The 16,804-nt window shown below is 36.9% G+C and overlaps 1 protein-coding gene across 3 annotated transcripts in view; it reads right to left on the bottom strand.

The window, feature by feature from the left end:
- The window catches only part of ZFR (zinc finger RNA binding protein), an 81,092-nt gene that overhangs the window by 37,783 nt on the left and 26,505 nt on the right, over window positions 1-16,804 (bottom strand). For all 3 annotated transcript variants that reach the window (XM_025867432.2, XM_025867433.2, XM_025867434.2), the window contains 6 exons: window positions 12,348-12,595; window positions 9,087-9,278; window positions 8,098-8,389; window positions 6,031-6,224; window positions 4,151-4,270; window positions 3,011-3,156 (listed from right to left, as the gene is read on the bottom strand). In XM_025867432.2, the coding sequence (XP_025723217.1) occupies window positions 3,011-3,156; window positions 4,151-4,270; window positions 6,031-6,224; window positions 8,098-8,389; window positions 9,087-9,278; window positions 12,348-12,595 (1,192 nt within the window). The remainder of the gene's footprint in view (window positions 1-3,010; window positions 3,157-4,150; window positions 4,271-6,030; window positions 6,225-8,097; window positions 8,390-9,086; window positions 9,279-12,347; window positions 12,596-16,804) is intronic.

The raw sequence follows: 16,804 nt of genomic DNA, 5'->3' as shown, positions 1-16,804 counted from the left end.
TCAAGGATAGTCAATGTAATAATTATGTTACAGAAACACTGGAAACAACCTAACTAACAGTATGGGACAAGTTATAAAGAAAATTATACACCTATAAGACAATACTATGCTGTCATGAAAAATAAAAAAAAATTCTAGCTTAATTTTTAAGTTGACATGTAAATGAAAAAAGTGAATTATAAAATGTGAACAGGGGGCGCCTGGGTGGCTCAGTTGGTTAAGCGACTGCCTTCGGCTCAGGTCATGATCCCGGAGTCCTGGGATCGAGTCCCGCATCGGGCTCCCTGCTCAGCGGGGAGTCTGCTTCTCCCTCTGACCCTCTTCCTTCTCGTGCTCTCTATCTCTCATTCTCTCTCTCTCTCAAATAAATAAAATCTTAAAAAAAAACAAAACAAAACAAATAAAATGTGAACAGGGCCACCCGGGTGGCTCAGTTGGTTATGCATCTGCCTTCGGCTCAGATCATGATCCCAGGTCCTGGGACTGAACCCCTCATTGGGCTCCCTGCCCAGCAGGGAGCCTGCTTCTCCCTTTCCCACTCCCCTTGCTTGTGCTCTGTCAAATAAATAAAAAATCTTAAAAAAAAAAAAAAGCATACATTATGCTTCTGTTATTTTTTGGAAAAAAAAATTTTTTTTAAGATTTTATTTATTTGACAGAGAGACACACAGAGAGAGAGGGAACACAAGGAGGGGGAGTGGGAGAGGGAGAAGCAGGCTTCCCGCTGAGCAGGGAGCCCAAAGCGGGGCTCGATCCCAGGACCCTGGGACCATGACCTGAGCCGAAGGCAGACGCTTAACGACTGAGCCACCCAGGCGCCCCTATTTTTTGAAATTTTATATATATATATATTTTAAAGAGTTTATTCATTTGACAGAGAGAGAGTACGTGCACACAAACAGGGGGAGTAGGAGAGGGAAAAGCAGGCTCCCCACTGAGCAGGGTGGGGGCTCAATCCCAGGACTCTGTGATCACGACCTGAGCTGAAGGCAGATGCTTAACCACCTGAGCCACCCAGGTGCCCCTGAAATTATACTTTAAAACTTGCACACAAATACTCCTAGCAGCAGTATTCATGACAGCGCAAAAGTGGAAACAACACAAATGTCCATCAACTGATAAATGAACGTTACACATTCATATGATGGAATACTATTCAGCTATGAAACAAATTACTGATACATGCTAAAACATGCATGAACCTTGAAAACATTATGTTAAGTGAAAGTAGGCAGGGGCGTCTGGGTGGCTCAGTCATTGGGTGTCTGCCTTCGGCTCAGGTCGTGGTCCCAGGGTCCTGGGATCGAGCCCCGCATCGGGCCCCCTGCTCTGCGGGAAGCCTGCTTCTCCCTTTCCCACTCCCCCTGCTTGTGTTCCCTCTCTTGCTGTGTCTCTCTGTCAAATGAATAAAGTCTTAAAAAAAAAAAAAAAAAGTAGGCAGACAAAAAAGACCATGCATTGTATGATTCCATTTATGTGAAATCTCCAGAATAAGTCTAAAATTTATTCGAGAGAGAGAAAGAGCACACAGAGGGACAGGGAGAAGCAGATTCCCTGCTGAGCAAGCAGCCCGATGTAGGGGTCCTGGAATCCCAGGATCCTGGAATCATGACCTGAATGGAAGGCAGATGCTTAACCAACTGAGCAACGCAGGCGCCCCCAGAATAAGTCTATAGACAGAAAATATATTGTATATTATACAGAAAGGGGTAGATGTAGGGATTGGCGGGAAAACAGGAGTGACTGCCAATGGGTTTGTGGTTTCTTTTGGGGGTGACAAAAATAGTTCTAAAATTGACTGTGGTGATGGCTGTATAACTCCGTATTACTTAAAAAGCATTGAACTGTACCATTTAGTTTTTTCAAGTAACCTCTACACCCAATGTGGGGCTTGAACTCATGACCCTGAAATCAAGAGTCACATGCTCTACCAACTGAGCCAGCCGAGTGCCCCTCAATTTTATCATTTAAGGATACGATGGGGCGCCTGGGTGGCTCAGTCAGTTAAGCACCTAACTCTTGTTTTGGGCTCAGGTCATGATCTCAGGGTTGTGAGATCAAGCCCCACACTGGGCTCTGCACTGGGCATGGAGCCTACTTAAGACTCTCTCTCCCCTCTATGCCTCTCCTCCGTGCGCGCGCGCTCTCTCTCAAAAAAAAAAAAAAAAAATGTCAGTTGTATCAATAAAACCAAACATTAACATATCTCTAGAAGATATGTTTTCTTTCTCCTTCCCTATAGCCTCTAAAGCTTCTATAATAGACGTTTCTTTTATAAAATGCACACATTATTGTCTAGAATCTGCCAAATCTTATACTCAGGATATTTTTATCATGTAACAAAATGTTCTATTTTGTTTTAAACTGAGGCATTTATTTATTTATTTATTTATTTATTTATTTATTTTTTTAAAAGATTTTATTTATTTATTTGATGGAGAGAGACACAGTGAGAGAAGGAACACAAGCAGGGAGAGTGGCAGAGGGAGAAGCAGGCTTCCCCCCGATGTGGGGCTCGATCCCAGGACCCTGGGATCACGACCTGAGCTGAAGGCAGACGCTTAACGACTGAGCCACCCAGGCGCCCCCTGAGGCATTTATTTAGAATATTAAACTATTCTGGGGCACCTGGCTGGCTCAATTAGTAGAGCAGGTGACTCCTGATCTTGGGTTTTTGAGTTCAAGTCCCACACTGGGCATAGTAGAGTTTAATAAAAAAAAAAAAAAAAAATCTATATATAATTCAACTATTTCTTCATATATTTAATATATATAAGATACCACTTACCACATAATTCCTAATACCAAGGCCACAGTCAAATACTAGAATAGCCAATATCTTAATTTTAATGCATTTCTTTCCTATACCTATGATCTTCCTGAAAAGTGAAAATTAAAGTACACTAAATAAATCTAGACTGCTTTGAATAGGAGTCATACTCAGAATAGCTAAGTTTTTTAGAAAGGCTGAACCACTTTCTATCATGCTACTAAAAGTTAAAGATATTACCTCATTTCCATTCTCCAGCGTTCTTCTTCTTCTCGTCTTCGCCAATACTCTTCTTTCTGCATTTGCTTCCTCATTTTCTCTTCTTGAATCTTTCTGGCTCGAATACTGGGCTTTACTTCAACTTGCAAATCTGGATTTACTTTTTTCTGTTAATGCAGACACTTAAAAAATTAGCAGGCCCTGTAACAATCTACACGTATTATTAATCATACAATCCCCCATATTCTTTCATCATAGAGGCTTTCAGCTGCAAATTTATTTTAAGGGTAAAATCAGTAAAATAAGTTGTATTAGAGGAAAGATTCGGAATACATTAATAAACATTCTTCTTCCCCTCCCATTCCCCCAAATTCTTAACTAAGTTTACAATGACATACTTAGTATGTAAAAAGTACGTAACTTAGTGCTAACCAATAGAAGAAATCCTTAGTGAACTAATGGATATTTCATTTTCCTTTACTTGTTTGTAAGTAGAAGATTCTAAATGTCAGACTGTGACGGTTAAAAAACAGACTATTTTAATTTTTTACCATCTCTTTGTTTAGAAGGGAACACATGAATCTAGTGCATTAGTTTAGGCTAATTAAAAACTTTAAATAAATAAATGATTTGGATTTAACTTAACATCTGAAGTGTTTTCAATGAATTCCTTATCTTAAAATTCATTTTAGTGGGAATTCTACCAAGACAAGAAGGTAAATAAATGGAGACCTATTACTTCTTTCAAAATACTTTATGTGAAACAATTATCTATATATACATGATTACTTGATCCAAGCAATGTTAGTCACTAAAAATGATGAAATACGGTTATACTGTTCTTAGCCAAATACAACAAACTAATCAATAAAAACCAAACATCTGAATCCAAGTGAGACATGACATGCTAATGTTAGAATGGAGTTCATGAACTGTGTTACATTTAGATGTTGTGTTTTCTATGTAGAATGTTCCAAGCTGTGTTAAAGACAGCTGAAAAATTTTTAAAGCGGGGGAGGGGCAGAGGGCAAGAGGCTCTTAAGGAGGCTCCACATCTGACATGGGGCTTGATCCTACAACTCTGAGATCATGACATGAGCTAAAATCAAGAGTCAAACATTTAACTGACTGAACTGCCCTGACAGTTGAAATTTTACTCACTTTATATTGAAGTCTGTGTCTTCGCCCTTTTAAGTGCATCTCCTTAGCATTGGGATCATTAAAACTGCACTCGCATAATTTACAATGGAATCGAATTACTTTTCCCTCATCATTTCGTACCTTGACATGGGAAAAAAGAATTCAAGAATCATAACAAAATATTATAGTTGAAGATTTCATTCACAAACCCTCACAGATTCTGTGATGAATAAATGTAAACAATTAATATTGAAGTGGGGGGAAAATGAGAGACAATATCTATAATTTTTTAAAAGGATAATCTAGAGAATCAAAACGTGTTAATTTTCTTAACTGCACCATGCAAGATGCGTATCTGCATGTATTTGCATTTGATATTAACTTTATTTTCAATACCTTTATTTATGTGTAAACATTTCAATTTAAATGCAATTGGATAATAGTTCTCTAATAAAGAGTGAATACCTGCTACTGGCTAGGTACTGCTCTTGGAGATGGAAATAAGAGTATTAAAGACATTATTATGGTATACAAGTTTCTACAAAACTCAAGATTTTATACATGTAACTTTATGGAAAATCAATGTCAATTTTTTTCTAAATGCACAACCAGTAAGGAAGAGAAGTACAGGGTTATTAACATGTCTATAATGGATACTAGGTTCAAATTATTTGTGAAAGCTTTAACGATTGGCTCTGAATGCCAATTCTCTTAAGTTTTGGCTTACTTAATTAACCAATACCATTAAAGATTAAGGTATCCTGGCCGTGTACATTTCTTTAGATAACCAAATGTTTACTCTCTTAAGATCTGTAATTTTTAAATTGTGAACTGCTTATAAACAGTATAAACCAGTTTTCTATCTGGTAAACAAAGACAACATAATATGTAATTTTTCTTGATGGGAGAAAAAAAATGAAGAGATAATTACCAAAAATCTACTATATGCTAGGTACTGTTCTAGGTATTTTATTTAATCTTCACAACTTTGGAAATATCCAAGTTTTACAGATGAGGACACTGAAGCTCAGAGAACTTATGTTCTATAACACAGTGAAAAGTATATAGTGCTACACCACTCTATGTTGGGCTTTTTGCTAATAGCAAATATTTATCAGGCCCCTCATTCCTCAATTTACTGAGTTTACCTGTAAGACAGGAAGATTTCTAATCAGCTTGAGAAATCAAATAAACATGATCTGATATATCAGCAACTTTAATTTTACACACAAAACTACATGATTGTTCAGAAATATTGGCTCTCTCTGTCATTATTTTGTGGCTCACAATTTTTTTTTTTTACTCTTTATATGCAGGATACTTTAAGGATACAAGAATGTCTACCAAATAGAAAGTTACCTTATATCACAGTGATGGTGTTGGTAAGGAAAAAGTTAAGAAAAAAATTATGTCACTTAGGCAAGCCTAAAGAGCATCCTTTTTTAAAAAAAATTTATTTATTTGAAGGGGGGGGAGAGGGAGAGAATCTTCAAGTGGACTCCTTGCTAAGTGTGGAGCTCACCACAGGGCTTGATCTCACGACCGCTGAGATCATGACCTGAGCCAAAACCAAGAGTCAGTCACTCAACCGACTGAGCCACCCAGGCGCTCCAAGGACATGCTTTTTAAAAACCTTTAACAAAGATACCTATGATATTCCTTTATAAGTAACCTAAATCTAGTTTTACGCATAAAGCATCTGTGCAGAGGGAGAGACTCTTAAGCAGGCTTCCTGCCTGGCACAGAGACCGACATGGGGCTCAATCTCACAACCATGAGATCATGACCTGAGCTCAAACCAAGAGTCGGACGCTTAACTAACTGAGCCACCCAGGCACCCCCAATGTGACACACTTCTTTCCTGTACTAATCTCACAGTGATGGTATTCTCAAATCAATACCTCCTCCACATAATCATGGCCCACTGGCTGCACATCACTCTGCAAAGCAGCAAGAGATGCAGGTGTGACTGGTTCTGACACGGTGTCTGGCTTTACTTCTGGAATCTGTACAGAGGTGACAGGAGTGCTTTTAACACATTCGGTTCCTTTTAAGTCTTCTGTTTTATTTCCTGTTGACTGCAGCTTATTCCCACCTAGAAGAGCATAAAAGAATTATAGTAATTTTCATTTTCTTTTTGTAAATGTATAATCTGATACAACAAAAATTTCAGATGAAGTTCTTATTTTTTCACCGTTAGTCCAACTCCTGCTTGACATACATCAGAATTTTGAATAACACATCAACCATTTGGCTTTTACCCTGTTAATGAAATACATATCTGGATTTTTCCCTTCTCCAACACCCAGTGATCCTTTCCGTCCCCATCATGACTCTCGTAACAGCTAATACCTAAAAGTCAATAGCAAGTACCTAAAAAGGTAGGGTCTAAGCCCAATTCATGTTTGTATCCCTAATTCCCTCCCAAGGAACTGGGCAATGTCCTAAGTCCTGGTAATATCAGAGTAAGATAGTGTAGCTGCTTTTGAGGTGCCAATAATTTAAGGGAAGATACACATAATTATAATACAATGTGGTAAGTGCTACAATAAACAGGAACACAGTGTGGTGGGAATTTTTCTTTTTTAAAGTAAAAAAAAAAGGGGAGCCTCTACCTTCTAACATGATCCAGTTAGCAAAGGCTTCACTAAGGGTGTGTCACTTGAGCTGGGCTTTGAAAGAAGAGTTAACAAGTATGAATTTGGCCCAGTAGAAAGAAGAGAATGATGTCTAAACAGAATACCATACACAATAACATGACGTTTGAAAGACTATGGTAAATTCAAGGAGACCTCAGCATCAATACTATGTAGGCAGACGTGATGACACATTCAGACTATGAAGGCCTCGGATGGCATAACTAAGGAATGTAGTTTTTTCCTACATGCAAGGAGAAGGCCACTGAAAATTTTTAAGCAGGAGACTAATACAATTTGACACAAAAAATGACTTTGATCAGCCTTGGAGAGACTGAATGTGCTTAAGAGACAAAGCTCTGAGGAAGAGACTTTGAAGGCCTAAAAACAAGGCAGTAGATATGAAGAAAAATAGGCATTTTTTTTTCTGTAGAAATACTGTAGTGACAGAAACAAAAGGACTATGTACACAACCGAAGGAGACAATAAACAAGTAGAAATAATGTCAATAAAATTTTCCATGTGGAAAAAAAAAAAAGCAGCAATTTGACGAGATTATTTCATGACACTCTTGTGACAGAATGAGACACTGGTTGGCCATAGAGAGCCATACAGAAAATAACTAGGTAATTCCTACAATACAGCTCTAAAAGGTGGGAGTTTTGCGTTTGCCCAAGAAATTTTAAAGTTACTGCACACTGGAATGAATGAGACCACTTGTGAATACTAGGTGAGGTGAGTGAGATGAGAACCAGACTCAAAAGAATCTTAGTAGCACCACCATTTAATGAACATGAAGGCAGGAGAACCTACAGAGACCCTGGAGAATGGGGTGGGTAGATGTATAAGAGAGACTTTAAGCTTTAAGGTACAGCAGTCAACTGTGTCAAATGTCAGAGAGGTCACCAGAGTGAGACTGAAAACTGGTCACTGGATTTGGCAATTAGATCTTTGGTGACTTCTGAAAGCAGCTTCAGAAGAGTAGGGTGGAAACACTGGAACAGACTGAGGACTGGATAAGAAGTATAAAGTAGAGAAAGAATTAGGCTGCAGCTTGAGAGGATTACGGTAATAAGAAAATGCCTGTTCTTTTATTTTTTTTAAAGGTTATGGAAGACACAGGCAAACCTGTTTGACCAAAAGGAAGAAGGAAGAAGCCATTAGAAGATGGAGGACTGATTAAAATTTTAAGAGAAAAAAACAGATATGTGATCGAATAAGGTCTCAAAGAAGGGAGATGGGTACAAGAGCATAAAACAGAAGGATTAGTCCTGGAATGGAGGAGAAACATCACTTTGACAATTAGGAGGAACACAGAACTTTAGTACTTGCCAACAAAGTTTATTTTGGGTGTAGATGTTTTCTTGGCAGCCATATTTGTAGGCACTGCTGATACTTTAGTGTTAGATGTACTATTAAGAGACGAGTTTCCTGTAGTTGTAAGACCTTTCACTGAAGAAGTTGCAATTGATGAAGTATTCACAGTACAATTGCTTGCTGCAATGCTTGAGGGAGAGGCAGTCGGTTTTGAAGCAGACACAGCTGTTGAAGAAGTAGCTTGGCTAACAACATTTGGTTCTGTTGAAGGAATGGGTTTACCAAGTTTTGTGTGTAATTTAACCACCTACAAAATAAAAGCACATTTGTGAGGAAACCCAAAAAGCACTGATTTTTAACTTTTTCTAAAAAGAGTTTATTTTTTTTTTAGAAATCAAAGAAACGGGTATTTATCATTTTAAATAAAAACCTTAAAGTATATTTATACATATACATTCTCCGCTTTAAACAACATAAACTAAACAAAATCCAGCCCTTTTTTGATGACTCTTTGATGACCCTTCGTTGCTCTGAGCTGGCATAAAAGACTTTATAAAATGAAAATCTGAGCTATATTTTTCTTTGTTATATTTTTGTTTATATATTTGTATACACAAAACTCACTACTTTCAAAACAATCTCTGAAGATTTTGATACATACTCCATTTACCACAAGGTGAGGAAACCAAGGCAAAGAAAGATGAAATCAACTTGGCCACCTACATACCAACCTATACTTAAGCATGACAAGAGGAAAATAATCATACAACAAATTTCCAATTGGAAGAATAAATGATTTAGTTTAATTCAAAGAAAAAAGTCTCCAATCTTTCCCTCTTTAAGCAATGACTATTGATGTTACCTTTATGTATATTAGCATATAAACAAGGCCTATAATCCACTCAAAGTTCTCAAGTTTTAAAGCCACCTATATTTAAACCCTCCATTGAAAAAGTAAAAGAAAACAGAGTAAGACATAAGGGTGTGTGGGAAAAAACACCTACTTTCTGATGCTTAGCACCACGAATGTGGGCAGCATATGCATCTGCTCCTGTACAAGACACATCGCAGAGCTCACAACGTAGCTGATTTTGAGTCCCACGAGTAGAGTTGTTGCTGCTGCTGGTATTTTGTGAGGCTTTCAATGCGGCTTCTTTTTTTTTATGTTTCTGTCCTTCTAAATGTTCTTTATAAGTCTGTTTCAAACAAAAAGGATAAATGTTGCTTTGCTAATTTTCTATCTGTATCATTTGAAATTATTCAATTCTCAAATCTCTAGTACTCATTTAATAATGAGCACTAAACAACTACAAAAGCAACTGAACAAGAGCATGTAGGATTCCCTATATACGTGATATATCTGTGGTTCTATTTTGCTTACCAAGAATACATTTATCTAACACTCTGATTTACAAAAGACTTTCATACATAGCTATATTAACAATATAAGGTAACCACTTCCGGTTTTAAGAATTTGCATCTTTTACTGCTTATGTGTAACGATGGACAGAATGACCATTCCACAAATTATTTAACTGTAGAACTAAGATGAAGGAGGGAATGTATCTATATCATGAAAAAAAAAGTTACTGAATGGTAACAAGACATTTTAAGAAGAGGTATATTTATTTATAAAACTAACTTTTCTAACTCAGAATGTGTTTTCATAAGAACCCATGCCATCCTGAAACAAAAGCTTATTTAAAATATGTAACAGTCAAAATTACATGTACTTGCAAGGAAAAACATTATTATTATAATACTAGCCAACAAAATAGTGAAACTGTATATTAAAAACTGTCTGGGGGTGCCTGAGTGGCTCAGTCGGTTAAGTGTCTGCCTTTGGCTCAGGTCATCATCCCAGGGTCCTGGGACTGAGCCCCATGTCAGGCTCTCGGCTCAGCGGGGAGAGTGCTTTTCCCTCTCCCTCTGCTTGCTGCTCCTCCTGCTTGTGTGCTGTCAAATAAATAAATAAAATCCTTTAAAAAAAAAAAACAACAAAAACTGTCTGGAATCAGATGATTAAAGAAGGCAGATTTATTAAAATGAGGAGTTAATAAGGACTGCTGTCTCTTTTTCTTGAGTGGGGTCAAATAGTTCCTCTTTCATGTTTAAAAAAAAAATTTTTTTTAAAGATTTTATTTGACAGAGAGAGACACAGCGAGAGAGGGAACACAAGTTTTTAAGACAGACGTATTATTAGCATAAAACTGTATATTTATCACAGAATTTAAGAGCTGGATGGAACTTTAGAGATCACCTAAAACAATGATTTTCTAATTTTTAAACAAGATAATCCTTTCTCCAAATGAAATCATATGCAGTAGTAGGGAAAATTGCTCTGTTTTTTGAAACAAATGAGGGAGACCTAAGACCCAGTCATCTGATTCTCCTCTCATTATCTGCAGTGGCCTGAAGTGGCTCCATGAAGCAGTCTGAGACTCAATTATTTAGGGCAAGTCCTTAGTAAGTGAGGAAACAAAAGCCCAAAGAAGTGAAGGTCTCCAACTTGTCCAAAGCCAAACAGTGGCAGAACCAGGACTGGGACCATGGCCCCTTGAACGTGAATCTTTATCTCTCTCCTCCCTCCTTTGTCCACACCTAGATTCTAACTTAAAAAGTCAATGATGCTTTTCTCAAAGGCTCATTAGCCCCTTAAAGCACTGCCTCTGACTTGCAGAAGTATCCCTGGCCTATTCTTTCATAAAAATCTAGACACTCCAAACCAATGGTCAGCCTTATATATATCATTCTAAATGCTACTTTTCACCAATGATCTTAGACCCATGTTCTAGCATTTTATATGGGTAACAGATACTCAACACATCTTTTGGGTCTACATTTGCCACTCATAGCATCATCCCCTCTCAGTAGCCATCGCAGAGTAGGATATACTTCTTCCATGTTTAATTCTGGGTCCCTGCCAACATTCCCTACCTGCTCCGTCTCCCCTGACCATGTAATCACAATGAAACTATTTCCTATCACACTCAAATAGGGAGAAAGAAGGTTTTATGTAACTAGTCACATATATTAAATATTCCACAATCATTCCCTAATTTGTGTAACTCAGGGAATGCTGGTAATTGAAAATAATCTAAAAAATCAGTATTTAAAAAGTAGATAGAACTAATCTAATAAATTAAGAATGTACATAGGTGGGGCAGAGACAATATAACAAAGAAACTACTACAGAGTCAAAGACTGTCCCTTCCCAATAATATGCCTTTTATCTGCCAAACTGCTTGTCAATTCTTATATAAAAAGACACTCTTAAGGGGCGCCTGGGTGGCTCAGTCGTTAAGCGTCTGCCTTCAGCTCAGGTCATGATCCCAGGGTCCTGGGATCGAGCCCCACATCAGGTTTCCTGCTCCGTGGGAAGCCTGCTTCTCCCTCTCCCACTCCCCCTGCTTGTGTTCCCTCTCTCACTGCGTCTCTGTCAAATAAATAAAATCTTAAAAAAAAAAAAAAGACACTTTTAAAAAAATTAACAATGTCAGGATAAGGGTTAAACACATTGGACTTTATAAACACTCATGCCTAAATCATACATTTTAAGGTGTAACAATCAGGAAAAAAAACAAAACCTGGGGGAAAAAAGGGATAAATATTTTACATGCTCCATTAGTTGATATTTTTGAAAAAGACACTTCCCCACATCTTTCTTGTTCCCAAAGTTTCTATTTCCTCACAAAGGAAATTACACTGAAAGAACATTCTACAAAGCATATGCAAAAATTAGCCTTATTAGAAATGTTATCCTGCAAACTACAGACTGTTAAAAGAACTTATTTTAAGGATTTTTAATATTCCGGAAAGACAATTTTCTTCTGCTATTTAAATGCTCCAAAAAATAACATATTTGACAAAGTCCTCTCATCTTTAATTCAAGTATGTAAAACTGAATGATCTCTATGGTCATCCTTTCTCAACTGTAAAATTCTATTCATATACTCATGGACCTCTAAGAACAGCTAAGGAAATCAATACCAACTGTGTAAGGGGCAAAGTATCTTTCATGAAAAAAGTATAATTTACCCATTTTTCATTAAAATAATCATTTAAAAATTTTTTTTTAATAGAATTCTTATGTCTCAATACAAATACCTCTTAAAAAAAGATTGTTTAGCAAAATATGTATGTGTTAGCTAAAAGCTAACAGGAAGAAAATGTAAGCCTTCTCTGTTTAAGTGTTAGAATATCAACCATACTTGACTATCAAAAATTAACTTGAAGGCGTGTGGTAAAACATACAACATAAGTACCTGTGGTCCAGCACAGCTGATCTTACAAACATCACAATAGTGAATCTGGGGCGGTTTGGGAGGCTGTTTTGGTTTCAGTTGTTTATTTTGGAATGGTGCTTTTTTAGTAAAGGTGGTCCCTGTCCAGGCAGCTGTCGCAGCGGCAGCTGCCGCCGCCGCCGCCGCCTGCTTCTGCTGCTGCTGCTGCTGCTGGTAGTAGGAGGATGCAGCTGAATACACTGCTGCTTCATAACCTGAATACGACGTACCTTACAAATCAAATCAAACAAAGAGTACGTTATATAATTACCAAAGGCCAGGTTAAATGCTATGAATTTAAATTCAATAAATTCTGCTAGTAAAGGTAGGTTTAAATGTGCATATTTACAAATAATGAGTATCTCACAAAACCTGGAAAAATCTTATTTACCCTCTCTTTTTATACAAGTCAATCAAGTTTTTAACTCCACACATGCCAGGTGTTATAAAGGCATAAAAGAGTCTAAGATTTGGTCCTTGACTTCGAGAAACTTATAGTTCAGTTGGTGGGATACGACAGTGATAAACGTACGCGGTTACAGAATCTGTTAATATTTCCCCAAAAGAATTCTTCTGCACACAATTTGGGAAGGGTTGAATTGGAAGGAGCGTCTGAACTAGGATATTAGATAGGAAAAAAAGAAACTCATGAAAGTATATGCTTGATGCCTGAGAGGATAGAAGATTTAAAAGAACAGAAAAACACACCAAGACTTTTGAGTTCTAGTGATTGATTGGGGGTTGTGCAACTGATCAAAGCAAGGAGCTGACAGAAGCTGGTTTGGAGAAGCAAGGTGAAGAAACCTTAGCAGACGTCTGTGATATGGAGCTGGAGTTCAGATGAATACATAGGACAACAGATAAAAAATTTTGGAAATAAGGACCAAATACATTGGTTCTCATTCTCCAAAAGAAAAAGAGCACTGTATCCCCCAAAAAAAAAAAAAAAAAAAGGAAAAAGAGCACTGTATTTTCTGGTTGAATGCATGGATTGATTCTATCCATTTCCATTGTTCAAAGTCTCTAATGATAAAGCACACCAAGCTAGTTACTGACATAGACGTAACATATACATGTTGCTTATGTTCAGTGATCTATAGATTTAAAAATCTATAGAAGTTTTAAATTTGACAAAATTGTGGGTTTTATTCATAAGCCTACCTCAAAACTGGAAAATTTCTCTCCTTTCTAAACTAAGATCTCTGGAAATTTGGTGGACTCCCTATTGATCACACTGCAAAACTTCTTTTTTTTCAAGTGGAATTAAGTGGGCCAAGAGTCACGTAAGGCTCAGGCAAAATATTCCTAGTTGCCAGGATGGCACATAAGAACTACTTAAGGAAAACTGAACCTCTCTCAAATGCAGACTGCTATATTGAAAAGAAAAGACTTATGACCCACTAGCTCTGAGGCATCTACACACATAGGAAAGAAAACAGGAACTGGAAAGGTGAGGATTTAAGATGCATGGTAAATGAGAATCACAGGCACCTGAAACTGGAAATATCCAGAAAACAGTGCAATCAAGTGATCTGCATGAAAAGCCTTCCTAGGGCGCCTGGGTGGCTCAGCTGGTTAAGCAACTGCCTTCGGCTCAGGTCATGATCCTGGAGTCCCGGGATCGAGTCCCACGTCGGGCTCCCTGCTCAGCAGGGAGTCTGCTTCTCCCTCTGACCCTCTTCCCTCCCTCTCATGCTCTCTGGCTCTCATTCTCTCTCTCTCTCAAATAAATAAATAAAATCTTTAAAAAAAGAAAAGCCTTCCTAGACTTTTATGTCAGGCTATTAAATTATATAAATGCTTATAAAGATAGAAAGTATGGTAAGAGAAGAAAACATCTAAAAGTAAAAATAGGAAGAAGCAGGTAGGCATATCAATAATAAGTATATGATCAGATAAAAAACAATTAGAAAACAACTCATATAACTGATCAAAGGAAAAACTACAGATCAATAAACTCTTCTGGTCAGTCTTACCAATGTCATGTTACTTAAAAATGTGACAGAAGACCAAATACCTTCAAAGTGATAGGCAGAAATATGTAGTTTAAATTTCACTTTTAAAACACCATAAATTGTCTAGTTAAAACTAACAAAGCTATTTTTAAATTATAACTGGCTAGGACCATGATTTTTATATGAAATTTTTTAAGTAGACATTTTCCAAATGACTAGCTATTGTGTACAGAAACTGCAAAAATTCCACTTAAATGTAACCTCATGAATTAATGTATCAAGAAAATAAAAAGTAGCATAAGGGCAATAGCATCCTACAATGCTGGATGACCAGGACTTTTAGTTTAGCTTTTTTTTTTTTTTTAAACTGAGAATCCACAGTATGAGGGGCAATGTTCCAGACACAGTGAAGTCTCAAAACAGACCTATTAGGCAAATATTATTACCCTTACTTGAAAGATGAGAAAACTGAGGCTAAGAGATCGTGAGATCCTTTAAACACTGAGTTATTTAAACCACAAAAATCACCAGGCTAGGCTTAATATTTACAAAATAATCTCCTTCATTTGCATACCTGTAGTCTAAAACTAATAAAAGGTGAGCTTAACTATAGCTTACTACTTAATCTCCTATGACTACTAGCAGCAAACAAATGTACATTTCTTGTAAAAGCACTATGGGAAAACAAATATAAGGTTGCATCTCTAAGTAAAAGCCCAATTTTTCAGGGCTAAAACAGTTTCACTTAAAAAATACTTTTATTAGGAGCGCCTGGGTGACTCAGGGGTTAAGCATCCGACTTTTGATTTAGGCTCAGGTCATGATCTCAGGGTTGTGGGACTGAGCCCCATGTTGGGCTATGCCCTGGGCGTGGAGCCTGCTTGGGATTCTGCCTCTCCCTCACCCTCTCCCCCTCCACCTCTAGAAAAAAAAAAATTATTAAAAATGCTTATCAATTAGTAAGTTATGTATTAAGTTAAAATGTAATTTTTAAACGTACAATATCAGAAACAAAAACATACCATTTCAGTAATAATTCAGCATGTTACAAGCCACCATTCAGCAGGTACCAAGATTCTAGAACTAAGTTTAATGAGATGAAAAATATAGCTAACCTAAATTGTAGCTGATATAAAATTGCACATACAGAACTCAGGAGTCCTAACAATGATCTCTTTGGATGGCAATTTCATACTGTGTATCACATTTTTTTTTTAAAGAGCATACCCTTTGACATAATGGGAATTTCTAGGAATTTATCTTAGGGAAACAACTTGCAAATACATGAATCTTTTCATACAAGGATTATTTTACCCACTGTTGTTTCCAGTTTTTCCCTAATATGAAATCTAGCATCCCAAGAAAGAAACTTTAAAATCTATATAGTACAACCATACAATAAAATATTATGCAGCCATTGAAAACTATGTATTTCTAAGCACAGATTCTGATTTCTAAATACCATATTAAAAACCACAGCTCCTTTGTGAAATGGCTGATTGTGAGTCTTGGGCATGAAATGCTTGAAGTGTATCAGTAATATCTTACTGTGGAAGGAAAAAAGGAAAAAGTGCTCAAAGAATAATGATGCCAAGTCCAAAGAGCTCAGGAGCCAGTTTGAAAAGGATCTCATTGGCCAAATTTGGGAAAACGTGCCTCAAAAAGAAAAATGAGAGTAATGGATTATACTACACTAAAGAGAATGAGTCTATAGTAATACTAAAAAAGAAGAGGAGAGGGGATGCTTCCTTAGAGAAGAGTGCTAAGAATCAATGTAAAAAGATTTTATATCCATCATCGTAGAACTTGATTCAGTTAAGAGACTTTCAAAGGATCTAACACCATAGAGTGAAAAGTGGTTGGGTAACAGGCCCATAGATTACCTGGTTAATTACAAAGGGGAAAAGGTATTCTTAAAATGGAGAGATCTGGTAGTCACCACTTCAAACAGTTATTATACTTGGCATCATCAATAAGGAATTTATAGCATTACTTATCTGCTCCTGATGTGATGAAATGCAAAAAGTTCACTTCGGTAGTTTTACTGACTAGAAAACTGCCAAAATCTAAGCATAATGAAAGCAGGTAAATCCAGATTGTGGTATTTTACAGGACAACTGGCCTGAACTCTTAAAAAATGTCAAGGTCAGGAGAGACAAGATAAAAATAGGAGATTATTCTACATTAAAGGAAACTGAAACTAACAAGATATGACAACCAAGTACAATCCACGAGCCTTGATTAGACCCTGAATTTAAAACAAAGCACAAACACACCAAACAGAAAGCTCAGCCATAGAAAACACTTGTGGACAACTGAAGAAATTAGATAATATCCATGTTCAATTCCTTTTAATGATATTTGCGTGTGGTTATGTAAGAGAATGCCCTTATTCTTAGAAATACAGGCTGAAGAATTCTAGGCAAAGCGCCAGGTCATCTGCAACTTATAAATATAATGCTGACCCATTTGAAATGTTTTAAG

Source organism: Callorhinus ursinus, unplaced genomic scaffold (assembly GCF_003265705.2).
Source record: "Callorhinus ursinus isolate GAN/ISIS: 27379988/994484 unplaced genomic scaffold, GSC_fseal_2.0 scaffold3, whole genome shotgun sequence".
NCBI classification, from domain to species: Eukaryota; Metazoa; Chordata; class Mammalia; order Carnivora; family Otariidae; genus Callorhinus; species Callorhinus ursinus.
The sequence above is the reverse complement of the archived record's forward strand: the minus strand, read 5'-3'. Positions and strand labels throughout refer to the sequence as shown.